The 20,096-nt window shown below is 32.9% G+C and overlaps 1 protein-coding gene across 1 annotated transcript; it reads left to right on the forward strand.

Moving 5' to 3' along the window:
• Nucleotides 1–13,024: 13,024 nt before the first annotated feature.
• On the forward strand, nt 13,025–18,147 carry LOC122716999 (titin-like). The gene is made up of 6 exons (XM_043940611.1): nt 13,025–13,829; nt 13,972–15,605; nt 15,694–15,765; nt 15,904–16,173; nt 16,255–17,127; nt 17,260–18,147. Exons 1-6 carry the CDS (start codon nt 13,025–13,027, stop codon nt 18,145–18,147), a joined length of 4,542 nt encoding a protein of 1,513 aa, XP_043796546.1.
• Nucleotides 18,148–20,096: the final 1,949 nt, after the last annotated feature.

Genomic DNA, 20,096 nt, shown 5'->3' on the forward strand with positions numbered 1-20,096 from the left:
AGAGAGAGAAAGAGAGAGAAAGAGACAGAGAGAGAAACAGAGATAGATAGATAGATAGATAGATAAAGAGAGAGAGAGAGAGAGAAAAATTTGTATGTGAAGAAAAATTATGATAATTGTAACAATTGGAAAAAAATAAATTGAATATTAGAAAGTGGAACTTTTCTCTCGCATAAAAAAAAAAAAGAAATCTAAGCAGAGAAGAAATTAATCGGATAAATTGATCGCATTTTTTTAATTAAGAAGGATTCCCCGCATAGCTTTATTTGTACGAATAGCGAGGGCAAAGTGGAATTTATTTTAATGATTAAATTTAAGTTCGATGGTTCAGAATTTAATTAACAGTTTCATGCTAGGGATTTATAATTGAATTGCCGGCAGATGGGCGCGTGTTTTTCGCAGCTTTCCGTATAATTGAACAACTTTTGCCTCCCCTTCCCTTCTCCCCAACTGTGTATTTAAATAGGCGCAAAAGAAATTTATGTCGATACGTGTGAAGAGAAACAATGTCTGACCATACCCGCCCCACTTCTACTCGTACTCCTCTATTTCTCAACTCGTGCAAAGATACGGAAATTTTATGCCTTTTCTTCCTGCTTCCATCACCGTAATAAAAGAGAGTGAGTATATACATCGTGATTCATATTTTTTGAACCACTTTGAAATCGATAAAATTTTTATCTCGCCCTTCTTCTATTTCTTCCAATTTTCTTATATTCATTATCGTTTTTCTGTATTCAACGCCTTTTTCCTCATTTTCTGCATAATATAATTACTAATATTCGTCATGACATTTATTGCAACGTTTCGAGATATTTTACGAACTAACAAATCTAAGAGATAAAATAATAATCCTTCAAAATTTACAATCGCATCTCTCTTTTTTATTCTGATATAATAATGATATACAGTTTCAGAAATTATTCTGAATACGATGATAATAGTAGTTTTAATAATAAATATAGATAAATAAAGGATGATGATGATGATGATGATGATGAAAATTAGGCTGATGATGATAACAAGGATAATGAGAATTTCTGTTTAAATCTATTTAAATACAACCATGCAAAGTCATCCCATAAATCACAAGTGAAAAGGAGCCAGAGGGAACATTAATAAAGCTGTATATCATTAATAAATGAGAATGATAAAGATAATGATGAAACAGATGAAAAGTAAAAAAGAATCAGAGGAAATATTATAATAAATTATAAATAAATAAACATTTATTATATATATGTATTATATATATTATATATATTATATTATAAATACAAAAATATTATAAATAAATAAACGAGAATAATGAAGATGATTTTCTATTTAAATACAGATATCCAGTTATCCCATGAATCATTTTTAATTTCACAAGTAAAAAAAGAGCCAGAGGAAACATTAATAAAGCTATGTATCATTAATAAATGAGTCACTAATAAATTTAATGATGGCGAGGATTTCTATTTAAACTTATACCAGTCGTTCCATAAATCATTTCTAATCCACAAGAAATAAAAAAGAGCCAGAGATGATATTAATCGATATTAATAATGTCGACAATAGATAAATGAGGATATAATGATATTCAAATATAAATAAATGAGAAATGATGACGAGGAGATGAGAATAATTCATTTGATGATGACAATAAGAAATAAAAAGAAGCCAAAAGAAGCATAATTAATAAGATTATAAATCATTAATAAATAAATAGATGAGAATAAGAAAGACAATGATGAAATAGTTGATCTGATGATGACAACAAATAAAAAGGAACTAGAGGAAACATTAATAAAGCTATATATATCATATTAATAAATAAATAAATGAAAATGATAAACTTAATGATGAAATAATTTATCACAATGATTTCTATTCAACATAGTCATAAATCATAAATCATTTTTAATCTACAAGAAATAACAAAGAGCCAAAGGATATATTAACATCGACAATAGATAAATAAATAAAAATAATTCGTTTAATAATGACAATTAAAAAAGCTATATATCCTTAATAAATAAATAAATACACGAGAATGATAAATAAATAATAAAATAAAGGATACATTAACATCGATGATAAATAAATAAATGAGAATAATTCGTTTAATTAAGAAAGGCTATATATCCTTAATAAATAAATAAATATGCAACAATGGTAAATGAATAATAAAATAATTCGTCATAATATGATTTCTATTCAAACGTAGACCAATCGTTCCATAATCCCAAAAGAGATAGAAAAAAGCCAAAGAAATAGATAAATAGACAGATAAATAAATGAAAATAATTCGTTTATTGATTGCAAAAATTAAAAAAAGTATTCTATATATCCTTAATAAATAAATACACGAGAATGTTAAATGAATAATAAAATAATTCGTCATAACGATGATTTCTATTCAAACGTAGATCAATTGTTGCATAAGAAATCCCATAAGAAATAAAAAAAAGCCAAAGAGATAATATAAAGAAATAAAAAATATAATAAAAAGATAATAAAAAAAGAGATAATAGATAAATAGACAGATAAATAAATGAAAATAATTCGTTTAATGATTGCAACAAAAAAAAGTATCCTATATATCCTTAATAAATAAATACACGAGAATGATAAATGAACAATAAAATAATTCGTCATAACGATGATTTCTATTCAAACGTAGACCAATCGTTCCATAAATCATTTCTAATCTACAAAAAATAAAAAAAGAGTCAAAGGATATATTTACATCGACGATAAATAAATAAAAATAATTCGTTCAATAATAACAATTAAGAAAGCTTATATATCCTTAATAAATAAATAAATATACAACAATGATAAATAAATAAAATAATTCGTCATAATATGATTTCTATTCGAACGAGAGACCAATCGTTCCATAATCCCAAAAGAAATAAAAAAAAGCCAAAGAGAAAGATAAATGGATAAATAAATAAATGAGAATAATTCCTTTGATGATGACAACAATTAAAAAAGCCACTATTCTTAATAAATAAATACGCGAGAATGATAAATAAATAATAACGATGATTTCTATTCAAACGTAGCCCAATCCCATATCCAATCATTTCTAACCCCCCAAGAAACTAGAAACGATCGAAATCGAATCCGTTAACAATCTCGTAGCACGGTTGATTGCGTTACGTCTCGACGACTGTGCTGTTAACCTGACTGGAACCATCGAATATCGGAGACGCTCGAGTCGAGGAGGATCTCGCGTACTCGTCGTTTTGTGAAAAGTTTACGCGTGTTAGAACCCCCTCCCCACCCTCCCCCTCTCCTCTCCGCCCCGCGTTAGAAAGAGGATTCGAGCCCGGATTCGCGATGCAAGTTTAAAGGGGGAAGGAATGCATTTTGGCGCGCATTCGTACAACCGTTTATGGTAATGGATCGACGCAAGAAACAACCTCGAGGGAGCCAACCTTCAAAGGAACAAGTATTTCCAACCGTTTTGATGTAACATCCGTTGAATGGGAATTACGATATTTGATGTAACATCCGTTGAATGGGAAGGTGCGACGATGATAGAACGATGATCCAAGTCGTTCCAAGTGCGAGTTCAATTCAAAGTGGAAAAATTATTTGGAAAAGAAACGAATTAATAACTGATTCCAAGGTAATAGTGAATGGTAAAAAGAAGGCAAATCGCGATGAGAAATTATTGGAATATTATCACATATTGATATTGTCGATATTTGGATTAATCTCGAGATGAGAATGATTAGAATTAATAAAATAATAATAGAATTAAAAAATATAATGAATTAGAAGAAAAAAATAAAAATGGAAAATAGTGAATTTGTGTCGAGAAATATTTATAATTTGTAATAGAAATTAAATAAAAATTAAAAGAAAAAATAAAAATGAATTTGTGTCGAGAAATACTTAAGAAATATTAATAAATATTTAAGAATTATAAATATTCAAGAAATATTTATAATTTGTAATAGAAATATGGTAATCTCGAATTGAGAAATTTCGATAACTGATTCGAATTCCAAATTAACAGGGAATGGTAAAAAAAAGGTAAATCGCGATGAGAAATTATTGGAATATCATCGTTGATATTGTCGATATTTGGATTAATACGTTATTCGAGATCTTTTAATGAATTAGAAGAAAAAATAAAAATGAATTTGTGTCGAGAAATATTTATAATTTGTAATAGAAATATGGTAATCTCGAATTGAGAAATTTCGATTGGCGTGCAACGGGGATAAAACGAAATTCCTCCACACGATTGCTCGCTTAATTCCGTTTCGAAGTTCATTTCCACGGTCGCCGGTTGAAAATCGAAATTTAACAAGCGAAAGGGACGTTAATTTTTAATTAATGGGGAAACGATATCACATTTGCCATTCCGCAACTTCGTCGAATATTTTTCCAACTTTCGAAAAAAAAAAAGAGTTTCACTTTCACAAATAAATTTTTATTTAAATAATTATTTTTATTCAAATATTTTTATTTAAATAATTTAAATAATCTCAGAAAAGAGCCTGTTGTTGTACTTGAAGAATCGAGACGAGCGAAAAGGCGCGAAAGCGTGGAGATCGAGATTTTTTCCTCCCGAATTAACGATCTCTATGAGCTCGATCTCTGAATGCTGAGGCCGATTTCAAATTGAACGCTTTCTGGAAACTGCGAGTTTATTTAAATAATGTACTCTCAGGAAAAAGCCTGTTGTTGTACTTGAAGAATCGAGACGAGCGAAAAGCGTGGAGATCGAGATTTTTTCCTCGAATTATCGATCTCTATGAGCTGAATGCTACGGCCAATTTCAAATTGAACTTTCTGAAAACTGCGAGTGGTTAATTTCAAACATTGATTTTTAACGAGAATCTTCGTTCGAGGAATAAGACAATTATTCTACTCGTTCAGGTGTAAATCGTTGACCCTACTACTTTATAATTCTTAACAAATTGATATTCGTTAATGGGAGAATATCGTTCGTAGAACATGCCTGAACTGTCGATAATGATTCAATTTTGGAGGATGCAGTTTAAATTATCGACACGTATTACTCCAAGTATACCTAATTACACGCATAATTTCACTTAATTAATGACTTAATTAATAAATGTTTCCCATACATATATATATATATATATACACATAAATCAAAATGGATGACGATCAAGATTAATCGATTTATCTTTCAGCGGATACTTTTATATTTTCCCCCTTTTTTTTCTTCCTTTTTTATTGAACGATCAATTAGTTACCGTGACTAATTACATCAATTAATTTCAATAACGATAACGATTCTATTCCATTGAATAATTTAAATTCCTTTAATTAGTTCATTAATATCCAATTTCTTTTTTCAACAACGAACGAACAAACGTCTTCGTGGTTTAAAATTTAAATTTTTATCAATTTTATAATCCGCATGATACAATTCACCCAGTGAAATCGAATACAGTGCTCGTTATAACACGATATTTAAATTCCACCCCTTACGCAATTCTCTCGATAACGATACGTTTGCAACGCATCAAGAAGGGAGTAAGTCGGAGAACGCAAGCCGTCCATTATCATATCATTAAAATACCATGAAAGTATGTATATACATACATATATATATATATAAAATCAAGTTTCACCCGCTTTTTCTGAGAGTAGATCGCAATTATTTAAATAAACCATTCGCAGTTTGCAGAAAGCGTTCAATTTGAAATCGGCCTCAGCATTCAGAGATCGAGCTCATAGAGATCGATAATTCGGGAGGAAAAAAATCTCGATCTCCACGCTTTCGCGCCTTTTCGCTCGTCTCGATTCTTCAAGTACAACAACAGGCTCTTTTCTGAGATTATTTAAATTATTTAAATAAAAATATTTGAATAAAAATAATTATTTAAATAAAAATATATTTGTGAAAGTGAAACTCTTTTTTTTTTCGAAAGTTGGAAAAATATTCGACGAAGTTGCGGAATGGCAAATGTGAAAAAAATCTCGATTCCCCTCCCCTCCACCCTTATTTACATCCCATCGTGAATCCTGGCGGACAAACAACCACCGATGGCAATTACTTGAAGCCGATTTTCATGGTTGTCCCCTTCAATTACGACGCAACGTAATAAACGTTCTTTATGGAGGGGTGGGAGTGTACGACGAGTAGCCATCAAATAGGGGTGAAATATCGATAAATTGGTGGACTCGAGAAGGGTCGAAATTTAATGAGAGGTCAGAGAGGGGTATTAAAAATTATATATACATATATATATGGGCATCCCTGGATTGCTGGAGAACAAAGGAGGAAAGGATTTCTCTTTCTGCGAAACCCTTGTGGAGGAGTTTATCGAGGAGTTTTATGGAAACGAGGAGCTTCTTAAAATGCGGCAATTGTTATTAGAATTATTAGAATTATTAGAAATCGTGTTGTGTATTTTTTGTTTATTGTTACATTTGCTTCTCGATTGAACTTCGATTAAATATTTTTGCGTGAATAATTTTTAATTTAATTTAATTTAATTTAATTTAATTTTGTAAAAATTGTGTTGAAACTTTTCAACGAGGATATATAAAAGGAAATGTGTTTTCGAAAACACGGTATCGATCGTATTTCGTTTCGAGGTATGTACAAGGTATGCAAATTTTCTTCTACTTGAAAAAAACTGATGACTTGAAAAAAGAAACTAGAAAGCGATCGTAGCTGACACTTTTATAAGATCTAAGAATATGAGAAAATTTTTCCTATACTCTTCGTGAAAGTTAATACTCAACACAAACTCTTTGTCGAGAATCGACTTAATCAAGATTTCACGTATAATTAAAAATTGTCTGCTTCCTTCATTTTTTTTTTTTTTTTTTTTTTTTTAGAACAACCTTCTCTTTTCTCGATGATTCGAAGCTTTTCTATTCGAAAATACGTGGGAAAATGCCACGTAATTTCAGCTATTCCCGATTGATTACGCCTTGCCACGTGTATATATCGTGTCTTAGAAAAAAAGGAAATATTCTGATTCAATGGAAAATTCGTTCTCGAGTCAAAATCGGAGAGGAAGAATAACAGGATGTTATCGCTGTTATATAAATTAGAAACTAGGAATACTTTTTAATTGAGATCGGTCCTAATTGCGCAGGAAGTTTGATGGGGCCGTTAATTGGTCCTATTCACGTGGAAAAGGGAGGCCAAGTTTCCAATTCGTGATTAAATAAGTTGAGTTGACGGACGGAGGCCGGACCTCCAGCGTTGCAAACTGTGCCGGATAATTATATTCCCTTGAACATTCGTTGCGAGAACACGTGGCTGGAACAAGATATTCAAGCAACAATTAATTAAATACAGGAGGAGGGGGGGAGGGGGATAATTCGTTTCCTCAACGATGACATTTCACCCTGAAAACTTCGTAATCCCTGTGTGTGTGTATGTATGTGTGTGTGTGTGTGCGCATGTCAAACTTGGAAACTCCCTAATAACTCTTATCAAATTATTTAAATCCAAATTATTTAAATCCTTTGACTGACTGAATATTCTTCTTCGTGGAAAGAAAATTTATTTCGGGGTGGAGGGGTTGATGTTCGCCATATTTACGTTCGATTTGAAATATTAAAAATGTTATTCTCGACTATAATTCTTATAAAAATCGAAATAAAGAAGTAATATAAAGGTATACATATAGAGAGAGAATAGTTAAATAGAAAGAATCGTTAAATAGAAAAGTTGAAAAATTTCTCTGTCGCTCTGTATATATGTATAGATACAAATTTAAAGGTGATGATAAAATATTAACCCTTTGTGCTGGAGTCGCCAGATTTTGAGCTTATATTTAATTTCTTAAGAAATATTGCCTTTTTATTATAATTTATTATATATTTCAAAAGCGTATACATAAAACATAAAAATATATAAAAAGAATTAACATCGAATTTAATTAATATAGAATAAAGAAGAAAATACAGGTAAATCAATATAATACAGAGAAATACACAGAGAAATAAAAAAACATATGGTATAACGTAAAACAAAATAGAGAAAAAAATTAATAAATTGAATAAACAAATAGAAATGAAGAGAGGACAAAAATATGGATTACACCATTGAAAAAAGTAATGCTAATTTTCTTAGGTAATTTTGAATCGGACGAGTGTTGGCCAAAAAAATTTGTGAACTTGGGGGAAGGCTGGCTGTAGCCGCGTCTGAAGCGCGGGATAAACTCGGTACTACACCGATACTATTGATTTTGCGAGAGGTGCAGAAAGAAGGGCGGCGGAGAAAGTGGAGGGTGAGCGAGGTCAACCCCCTTTTCAGGCTGGTTCGACATAAAACAGGGCTTTTCCGGGCTTAGGCCGGTTTATCCTTTAACGTTGTTCCTCTGCGGTAAACCGAGCCGGAAAAAATTGATGTTTAACCCTCCTATCGCCTTTGTTCTTATTTCGAGCCACCTTTTCGGCGAAGGAGAAATTTTTCCATCTCCCTTCCGTCTCCCTCTTACATTAAATCTAGAAATTCTGTCCTCCTCTGTTCTCTTGATTCTCCTTGATTTGGAGAATCCTTGTTGATTTTTTTATTCGAAATGATAATATAACAGTCGGTAAGTTTTCTTACCGACTGGGAAGGGTTTTTATAAGACGCTTAACACGATAGTCGATTATCGAGAAATTGGGAACAATTCGTGATTTTGTATAGAATATTTTTCTTCCACATTTCGATGTATTTTATTTAAAAAAAAATATGTATATATATACTGAACATTTTTTATATCTTTATATTTTATCTTTGATATTTTATCATGTTTAAATTCGTATTGAAATCCCAATTTCGTATATGTTGTACATCTTTGAGCATTTTCGACATAATTACGTCTTCAATGTTTTATCTGCTTTAAATTTGTATCGATACGAATATATTGAGCTGGGAGCAACACAAAAAAGCGACGGAGGAATTTTCGAATGTGTTCCCTATATTATTTATTTATTTCATTATTTATTATTGCTTTATGTAGGAATGGAATTTTTTTGAAGTATATATATAGAAGTGTGAGAACTCGATAGAGGAATTTTTCAATTTTTCTATTCAATAATTATTTATTTATTTCGATTATTGGTTCACGTAAGAATAGAGTTTTTTAATATATATATATGTATATGGAAAGAGAGCTGTGAGCGATAGAGGAATTTTTCAAGTTTTATTTTTTTATTATTTTATTTAATGATTATTTGTTTATTTCGATTATTTTTTGAAAAATATATAAAGAACTGTGAGCAATAGAGGAATTTTTCAACTTTTCTGTTTAATTATAATTATTTATTTATTTTGATTATTGCTTCACGTAGGAATAGAGTTTTTTGAAATATATATAGAGTTATGAGCGATAGAGGAATTTTTCAATTTTTCTATTTAATGATTATTTACTTATTTCGATTATTTTTTGAAATATATATAGCTGTGAGCAATAGAGGAATTTTTCAACTTTTCTATTTAATAATTATTTATTTCAATTATTATTGCTTCACATAGGAATAGAATTTTTTGAAATATATATAGAGTTATGAGCGATAGAGGAATTTTTCAATTTCTCTATTTAATGATTATTTACTTATTTCGATTATTTTTTGAAATATATATAGAGAACTGTGAGCAATAGAGGAATTTTTCAATTTTTCTATTTAATAATTATTTATTTATTTTGATTATTGCTTCACGTAGGAATAGAGTTTTTTGAAATATATATATAGAATTATGAGCGACAGAGGAATTTTTCAATTTTTCTATTTAATGATTATTTGTTTATTTCGATTATTTTTTGAAATATATATAGAGAGCTGTGAGTAATAGAGGAATTTTTTAATTTTTCTATTTAATGATTTATTTATTTCGATTATTACTTTACGTAGAAATAGAATTTTTTAAAATATATATATATATAGAGTTATGAGCGACAGAGTAATTTTTCAATTTTTCTATTTAATGATTATTTATTTATTTCGATTATTTTTTGAAATATATATAGAGAGCTGTGAGCAATAGAGGAATTTTTCAACTTTTCTATTTAATTATAATTATTTATTTATTTTGATTATTGCTTCACGTAGGAATAGAGTTTTTTGAAATATATATATAGAGTTATGAGCGACAGAGGAATTTTTCAATTTTTCTATTTAATGATTATTTGTTTATTTCGATTATTTTTTGAAATATATATAGAGAGCTGTGAGTAATAGAGGAATTTTTTAATTTTTCTATTTAATGATTTATTTATTTCGATTATTACTTTACGTAGAAATAGAATTTTTTAAAATATATATATATATAGAGTTATGAGCGACAGAGTAATTTTTCAATTTTTCTATTTAATGATTATTTACTTATTTCGATTATTTTTTGAAATATATATAGAGAGCTGTGAGTAACAGACCAAAATTTTTCAACTTTTTTATTTAATGATTATTTGTTTATTTCGATTATTGCTTCACATAAGAGTAGAGTTTTCTGAAATATATATATATAAAGAGAAAGAGAGAGAGAGAGAGAGAGAGAGAGAGAGAGAGAGCTGTGAACGATAGAGAAATTTTTTAATTTTTCTATTTAATGATTATTTACTTATTTCGATTATTATTCCACGTAAGGATAGAGTTTTTTGAAATATATATATATAAAACTGTGAACAACAGAGGATTTTTCAATTTTTCTATTCAATAATTATTTATTTATTTCGATTATTACTACATGTAGGAAAAAGAATATAAAAGCGATTACTAATAATAACATTTTTGAAATAAAAAATAAAATTCTGAGATCAATCAATTTCATATCAAAGAATTTTCTTACCTGCTCTTGGCATTGAAAACAGAGAAATACGATCTCTCTTTCTAACATTTGCCAATAGTGATTTCATTCCATAAAAAGAAAAAAAAAAAAAAAAAGAAAAAATGATAAAAACTTGTTGCGTCAGATGAAAATATATAGAGGTAGAAGCGAAGGTAGACGAGGGGAGAAACAGGAGGATGGAAGCAAGACAGATCGTTGGAAAATAAATGAACGTGTAAATTACATTTAGATCCGGTCCACCGATCGATACATCAATCTAATGCAAACTTTCTCCCCTGTTAAAATATTTCTCTCCCCTTTATACACCCCCTTTTCTCCTATCCCATATACCCCCATATTTTTTCACAACACGGGAGGCGAATCAAATCGATGGAATGACAGGGGAAGGAGGGAGGGAGGGAGGGAAATTTATGCGTAACTTGTAAACGTCAAACTCGACAAGAGAAAGAGGCGGATTGAACGATATACGCAGATACAGATTCGAGAATAACGTTTCCAATAATGTTCCAACATTCACTCTAATATTTACATTTTATATCCTTCCCAATTTTTGGAAAAAAAGAAAAAATTATTCCCCTACAAATAAAGAGGAATGGAAATAGGACGAAAATGGGACAAGAAGATATATATACATATATACATATGAAATATCGGAGGATAAATGGATAAACAGAGGGGGAAATGGAAGAATGAAAAATAGAATATGAGAATGGACAAAGTGAGAAGGATACGCGTTATACGAAAAATACGCGAGGCGAGATAGAAATAGAAATTTAAATTTACACGGGGAAAGAGAAAGTTCTACAACAAACTATTTCCAAACAAACGTAGCTGGGAAAAGAAAATTCAAATTTTCCATATTGTTCTCCCAACAAGGATGGAACGAAGCATTTGAACGACACGAAGAGAAACAAGGCGAGGCTTACACGGGCCAACCAGGTTCCACCCTTCTTTTTTCGAAAAATCGATTTCTCGATCGATCCGGTTGACAGAACTAACGACTCTTTCGTCTCGAAACACATTGGCCGTTATCGTAACGCATCGAACGGTGAACGCGATGAAAATGCATTCCGCATTCAGAGGGGCAAATTCTCGCGAGATTTCACGTACCATTTGCCTCATAGCATGGCTCCTTTACGATTCAGAGGCTGGCATTTTCAACGTCGTAAAAAAATATCGATGATAAATCCATTATGCCCGACTTCGTTTCACCGCGGTTGAAAAGAAAATAAGGTCGAGGAATGTTTGGAATCGGTTGCTCGAGTGTTAGAAGAAGATTTTGGTATTTGGAATTTAGAACATTTTCCTGGGTATAAAGGAATAAATAAATTTATTAGGAATTTTTATTAGGATGAGAGTAAACGAAAATTGTTTGAATATATATCGGAAAATTGAAACGAAAGATTTAAAGTAGAAAGTGTTTGGAAGATACAATTCACGTTGTTTAAATATATATATATATGCCATTTATAACATATTTCGCGTTATCGCGTTCAGCGCGAAATTGGAAGAGAAGAAAGAAGATGGAAAGTGATCGATCGATAGAAAATTTCTCGATACTCGATATCATCGTGGCTACGTTCAAACGAAATTATGAAATTAATGGAGTAAACGGAAATCAATCGTGATTTCCAACGAAATCAATCTGTTGAATCTACAGTAATGGGTATCTGAAATATATCAACGTTAACCGCATTTGGACGAGCTCCAAAATTAAATCAGTATTTTTGACAAAGATATGACTCACTTTAACCAAGTAGAATCGCAAATAAAACTATTTTCTTTCCGGAATAATGCGCACTTTTGACAAAATTTACAAATAAATCCATCGGTTAGGTAAATTTTAACGTCGTTTTAAATGTCAAAGAAAAAATCTTCACTAGAATCATTTATTCCTTATTATTTGAAATTCGTTCGTATGGAAATATTATGACAATAATTAAATTACAAACAGATTTATCACATTGAAATAATAATTACATTTAATAATATATAACAATAACAATTTAAATTGACATCATATCTTTCATCAGAATCTCAATTTGATTTTCATTCCAACACCTTTACCCCGAATCTCAAAAAACAATTACTGCTTTCAACTATAAATTACTCGTGCATTCCTTCTTTTTCCTTTACTCCTTTTACAACTAAAAATCAACTACTTCAATTAAAAAACTGTTGAAAGCAGGTGAAACCGTGATTCAAGCAGAAACTAGAAGCGATTAAAGCAAAAGGACGAGTATCATGGACGAAGAAATAAATGAATGGGGCGTGGGCGAGGATACGATGGAGGATGATTTAGATTTTGACGCTTCGAAAATATCCGAGCCCTCGTCCGCGCCGAGGAGCAAACTCGAATACATAAGTTCGCTTCCGACCCAAGACACGTCCATTCAATCGAATCCGAAAGAAAATCCATTCTCTGATGGGATGCCGACGGACGGGCACGATACCCAAGGATCGAAGAACCAGGAGGACTTCAAAAAGTCCACGTCTCTGGGCCAGTTGGGCAAGGACGCGTCCCAAAAACAAAATCCAAAATCCGGGAAGACGTATCGAAAATGCCAGCGCAAGTTCAAAGAGATGATAATAAATCGTGAGCTGAAGAACGAAGAATTGGAGAAGCAACAGGGGGATCTGAAGCATCGATTGAACATCTTGGAATGCTCCATGCCGGCCGTGATGGTGTGGAATATCTGGAGGATGGCTCAAGGGACGTGTGTGCCTAATCTCCAGCGTATCATGGAGAAGCAGTTCCAAGGGCCAGCTTCGGGGGAGGTGTATTGCCCGAAGACGCCCAGCCGACATTTCGATTGCAGAGTGAGGGAGGTCGAGGCGGAGAGGAAGGAGGCTCAGAGGAGGATGGACGAGGCTAAGAATCTTTGGACCGAGAAGGAAGCTCTGTTGGAGGACAAGATGAGGAGGTTGGGCGAGGTTAAGATCCTTCAGGAAGAGATGAAGGGAAAGATCGAGAAGCTAACTGTCGAGGCACAGAAATTGAAAGAGGCTTACAAGGTGGAGGACGAGGACGATCGCTCGTGCGAGGCTGGTTAGTTGAATAAATGTTTCCCTCGAAACTCGTTTCGTTTGTAATTGTGTAAACGTGTTAAGAAATTATATGAATGAAACGTGGATCTCGTGATCGAGGATCGGATCGGTCTCTAAGTTTAGATTTATTTATTGGCGTGCAGGCGAGTGCGGGGTAATAGAGTGCAAAAAGAAGTGGTTAAAGAAACTGCCTAGCAACGCGTCGATTAAATCGACCGATATCGAGTGTTTAGAAAAGCTTCAGGAATTGGCCGAGACTGAATTGTACATGAAGAGACAAATCGCCGAGTTGGAGAATAGGGAGGACGCCTATATGAGAACGCTCCAACAAGCGGACGATCTTTGGTGTAAATTGGACAGCGATGTTGCAAGTACCATAAGCAGTTTGCAGGAGCAATTAGAAATGAAGACGGCGGCAAATCAACAGATGGCAGATCGAATTGTCGAGTTGGAAGATGTGATAGAGAAGCTCAGATCAAGACTGTCCACCTGCAGGGGTGAATTGGAGAAGTACCTTAGCGTGACCAAGATAGAGGCTTTGGTGGGCAAAGAGGAGGACTTTGCCGATGTGCTTGACATAGATGTAGAGGTTAAAGTAGATATAAAAGAGGAATTGGTAGGGGTCGAAGATTATGCGGAAATCGAAGAGAAAGAAATTATAACTGAGATGGATATAGTGGAGAAGGATGTTTTAGCGGTCCCGGAAATAGTTGAGGATGAGGTGGAAGTGAAGCCAGAGATAGTTGAGGATGAGGTGGAAGTGAAGCCAGAGATAATTGATGTCGATTTGGAAGTGAAGCCAGAGTTAGTCGAGGTTGACGTAGAAATTAAACCTGATGTGGTTGAAGACGAAATAGAGATAAAACCTGAGATAATAGAGGCTGAGGTAGAAGCTGTACCTGAGACGATCGATGTTGAAATAGACACCGATGTTGTAAAAGTGGAGGATGAAGAAGTGGAAATCAAACCGGAGGATTTTGTTTATCAAGAAGCAATGTTAGAAGAAGCTTCAGAATATTTGGGGCAAATAACATCTCTCTCTGAATTGGATAAATATGATGATGATTTTGTCTGTCCTCGAGATTTCATTTGTAACGATGTAGTGCTCACTGAAACTGGTTTAACGGAAGAAGAAATGACTGCATTGAAGGAAAATCTTATCTCGCCACAGCAATTATTAGAAGAACATGGGTGGCAAATAAATATAGAAGACCTAATTGCTAAAAAACCAGTTATCGATGAACCACCTATTCCTATAAAAGAGGAAATAGAAATTGAACCTCCACCACCCATTGAGAAAATTGAACCTGTTGTTAAAGTAGAGCCAGATGTTAAGGTGGAAATACCTGAATATGAACCTGTCGAGGAAATTACACCTATAGAAGAAAAGATTGATGTGCCTGAACCATTTGTGGAAGACGTGAAACCTGTTGAGGAGATTAGGCCTATAGAAGAAATTACACCTGTCGAGGAAATTAGACCAATAGAAGAACCTATTGAACCTATTGCGGAAGTTATACCAATAGAAGAACCTATTGAACCTATTGCGGAAGTTATACCACCGGAAGTTATCAAAGTGGAAGAAGAAATCATACCAGTAGAGGAGCCAACACCTATTGAAGAAATTAAACCCATTCCAGAAGTTTATCCTCCTGAACCTCCTATCGAAGTTGAAAGACCAGAAGATATACCAATTGATACGGATAATATTATTGTCCCACGAAAAGAAATGTTATCGTGGGAAGATGATGTTGATACGATCAGAGCAACGATAGCGGTATTAATTACATTATAATATTTGTTTGATTTTAATTGCACAATCATTTAACACGATATCAAACTCTCTTAAACGTTTCCAAATTTAGGAATGTCCTGATTGCGTGACCGTAAAAGAGGATGCCGACAAGTTGGCGGCAAAGATGGCAGCATATACTGAAGTAAGTATCGCGATAAAATACGATAAATATATTGTACAATTATAAAGTGATAAAATTATTTGAATTTGATATTTGAACTATTTTAATATTTACTTTCTTCGCGATCAACGATACTTTAACTACATCGATCTTTTTCAGACTGAAGTAAAAGAAATAATTGTGAAACTTAGAGTTCGCGAAGAAATACCTCCGCCAAAAGAAATCGAAATACAAGTCGAGCCTGAAGTGGAGCCAAAAATTGAAATAGCTGCAGAAGCAAAACCTGTAGTCCGCGAAGAAATGGTCGAAGTAAAATTAGAACCTGAAATTCCTTCAGAACCGCCTTCCTCGCCATTGGTATCAACCTTAGTCGTGGAGAAGGAAGATGAAATATCAGAAGTAGTGCGTAAATTGGAAGTATTACCAGAAGTAAAAGAAGAAGAGAAAGTTCCTATAGTAGAAGAAATGGCTCCAGAGGATATTAAAGAAGAAGAAGAGATTAAAAAGGAGCCAATAGAAGAAGAAGAGATCAAAAAGGAGCCAATAGAAGAAGAAGAAGAAATTGTGGTGCCATTAGAGTACAAAGAAGAAATTAAAGAAGAAATACCAGAAATTAAGCCAGAAGATAAACCAGAAATTGTACCAGAAGTTAAGCCAGAAGTTGTACCAGAAGTTGAGCCAGAAGTTAAGCCAGAAGTTGAGCCAGAAGTTGTACCAGAAGTTGAGCCAGAAGTTGTACTAGAAGTTGTACCAGAAATTGTGCCAGAAGTTGAACCAGAAGTTGTGCCAGAAGTTGAACCAGAAGTTGTGCCAGAAGTTGTGCCAGAAGTTGTACCAGAAGTTGTGCCAGAAGTTGTGCCAGAAGTTGAACCAGAAGTTGAACCAGAAGTTGTACTAGAAGTTGTACCAGAAGTTGTGCCAGAAGTTGTGCCAGAAGTTGTGCCAGAAATTGTGCCAGAAGTTGAACCAGAAGTTGTGCCAGAAGTTGTACCAGAAGTTGTGCCAGAAGTCGAACCAGAAGTTGTACCAGAAGTTGTATCAGAAATTGTGCCAGAAGTTGTAATAGATGTTGTATCAGAAGTTGTACCAGAAGTTGTACCAGAAATTATACCAGAAGTTGTACCAGAAATTGTACCAGAAGTTGAACCAGAAGTTGTACCAGAAGTTATACCAGAAATTGTACCAGAAATTGAACCAGAAGTTGTACCAGAAGTTGTACCAGAAATTGTACCAGAAGTTGAACCAGAAGTTGTACCAGAAGTTGAACCAGAAATTGTACCAGAAGTTGTACCAGAAATTGTACCACCAGTAATACCACCAAAAGAACCAATAAAGCCGGAAGAAGAAGAAGGAATTTGCACATGTCCACCTTTCCGTCCTCCTGTTAGTATGAATACTGATTGTTTTTTTAACTTTTTCCAATCAATCATTTATGAAGAATTTTTCTTGCGTTCAAAAGTAATCACCTTGATCTGATTAATTAGAATAACATTCTTCCGCCATTTGCCATTTCAGAAACCTCTTAGAAAGATTGAAATTACTCAGACGGAAATCACAAGGATCGAAACCGTTCAAGTGATCACTCAAACAGTGGCAGATGTCGAGACACAAACGATTCCAAGATTACCCCAACAACCCCAATTAGTAACTATTACAAAAGCGATAAATCCAGATCCAGAAACGATTCAGAAACTATTGATATTTAAACAGCCTTTAAGGGAGCAGGAAATATTCATGACAATTCAAAAAAGTTCGAAAATTGAAAAGAGTTCGTCTCTTCGTATGAAAGCCAGGAGTTTAAGTGGCTATTCTTATCCTCCTTCTTCCGCTACCACTACCACTACTGCTCCCTATGAAACTTTTTCCGCTGCTATGCAATCTCTGAAAACGGAGAGCATGAAACCCGGCCCTGAAAAAGAACTTAGATCCATCTATTATACCAAGAAGTCTGAAGAGATGGAGCAAGCGAAATGCAATTGTTGTAAATGTGGAAAGAAATTGCCTGAAATGTACGAGTCGGCTTATCCAACGTTGAAAAAACCTGCCACCATCCAGCCACCTCAACACGAGGCTCTTTGCACAGATTGCAAACTTAAAAAAATTCAAAAGGTTCTGAAGGCGCAAGATCCTTTGAAGAAGGTACCTAAGAAGCACACGTGTGATCAAGAGATCTGTACCTGTGCACCGATACCGACCAAGGCCCTCACAAAAGCTTTTCCATGCAAAATGAAAAAGGAAAAGATGGATCAAGGTTGTACAGCGAAGATACCCAAATTGAAACGAAAGCCAAAAAAGATAGACAATGATGAGGATGAAGATTCGGTGCTATGCTCCTGCAGCGGTATAATAGAGACTAAAGAAGGACTGAAAAGAGTGCATTGTGCCTGTGGTGACATTGATTGATCTCGTCTCCCTGTAAATCTTGTCGTGGATCTAGTGACATCTTAACGAAATGTATTTACGATCGTTCATCTTGTACATGTAACATGTAACATTGTTTGAAACGTGACTTATTACGAACCATGAACGTTCATGAACTTGGTATCGTGTGAAGTGAATGGAATGTTTGAGTCCTTGTCTTCCAGTTTCTGAATACATAATGTCGTAAAGTCCAATATTATTTTTCAACATTTTATTATAAATTATATCAAGTGTATATCGTGATATTGGAGTCAACAATTTTCCACATGTTGAATGACATATATTTATTCTTTTATCACTTGTGAAATTAACTTGTGAACAACTTGTGACAGAATCACATTATAGATGTTTCATTTTGGACTCTTTATATTAAATCACGATGATAAGTAATTGAAGATATTCAATATTATCTATCAATAACACATAATAATACAAAGTCAATTTCTGAAACGATTTAAAGAGATAGAAAGTGGGTTATTAAGTTTAATCTGAAAAAGGAAAATTCTCTGGGCGAAGAATCTAACGGCAAAGGCTTTTGATCGAGTGAACACGGAAACGGAGTCGATAAGATAAATACGACAAAGGAAACGGTACATAATTTTCAATAACGTCGCGTTGGTCGAATGACGCGCTTTTAAAATCAATAATGCTCAGCTATTGTGTATCGGGAGGCCATCCTTTCATTCGGTCCAAGCATAATAGGATCAACCATGTTGGCATGAAATTAAATTTCAGATTATTCGACTAAGGAAGAAGTGAAAACATTTGTGACCATCCAGTATGATATATCCACTGGATGGATATTTATTAATTGTTTTGCATTTATGGAAAATGTAAATGGTCTATAAATGCTGTGTCGAAAACAAATATCTTCATTTATTGTTGTGCTCATCATGCTTTTATCGCGTTTTTCTATGTAACAATTGATTTCGAATGAATTGGTAATAATAAATGAAAAAAAAAAAAAAAACAAAAATTATTTAAAGCTCGAATATAAAACAATTCTATTTTTATTAAACGTTATTCTCGCATTAATAGAATAGAGGATATTAAGAGGAGGATGCGCGGCAGCAAGATTTCACTACCTCGTAGATCATACAAAGTAGTTGGCACCGTCTAATTACAATTTGTCACCAAGTAAATTGGTTTCAAAACGAATTTCGGTTTAATCGGAATGATTCATCGGCGAAATATATAGCCATAGAATCATGATTCATTCCATCTATTTTCGTCTGAAAAGTTATTATATCGTAAACTCGTTTTCTTTAAAAAAGGGGAAAAAAAAGTATTGAAAAATACAATTCGTGGACGCGTTTATAAATTCTAATTCAGATTAAATAAAATGAACTGTCCACGCGCTGTCCAGCACAACAGTCGCGCTATTCAACAATCAATACTACGAGCAACAAGTAAAGCGTGACAAAAGGTCAATGAATTATTATCTTATTAATCCACCTCTATAAAATATATATTCTGTATTTATATAAATTAAATTCAAATTTAATTTCCATTTCACGAGAATACTTGCAAAAAAACATTATGTTATACAGAGAATAGAAAACTTAAACGCTCTCTTCCAATTATTTTATTTTTAAAATATAAATCGCTTCTTTGAAATTTACACGCAATTTGATTATCCTATGATTAAAATTTTAAATTTGACTCGTAAAATTTTGATGGCTCAGAAAAATTTGCTATGATTACGATTAAAATGATCCTATGGTTAAAATTTTAAATTTGACTCGTAAAATTCTGATGGCTCAGAAAAATTTGCTATGATTATGATCAAAATGATCCTACAATTAAAATTTTAAATATGATTCGTAAAATTCTGATGGCTCAGAAAAATTTGCTATGATTATGATTAGAATGATCCTATGATTAAAATTTTAAATTTCACTCGTAAAATTCTGATGGCTCAGAAAAATTTG

This window comes from Apis laboriosa, unplaced genomic scaffold, assembly GCF_014066325.1.
Source record: "Apis laboriosa isolate Shangri-la unplaced genomic scaffold, ASM1406632v1 scaffold4_cov146, whole genome shotgun sequence".
NCBI lineage: Eukaryota > Metazoa > Arthropoda > Insecta > Hymenoptera > Apidae > Apis > Apis laboriosa.

What these genes read in the sequence shown, in the direction of transcription:
- LOC122716999 (XM_043940611.1), top strand. Translation starts at nt 13,025, where the DNA reads ATGGACGAAGAAATAAATGAATGGGGCGTGGGCGAGGATACGATGGAG. An exon ending in CGATCGCTCGTGCGAGGCTG is followed by an intron (nt 13,830 to 13,971) that starts GTTAGTTGAATA and finishes ATTGGCGTGCAG; the next exon opens with GCGAGTGCGGGGTAATAGAG. An exon ending in AGATGGCAGCATATACTGAA is followed by an intron (nt 15,766 to 15,903) that starts GTAAGTATCGCG and finishes GATCTTTTTCAG; the next exon opens with ACTGAAGTAAAAGAAATAAT.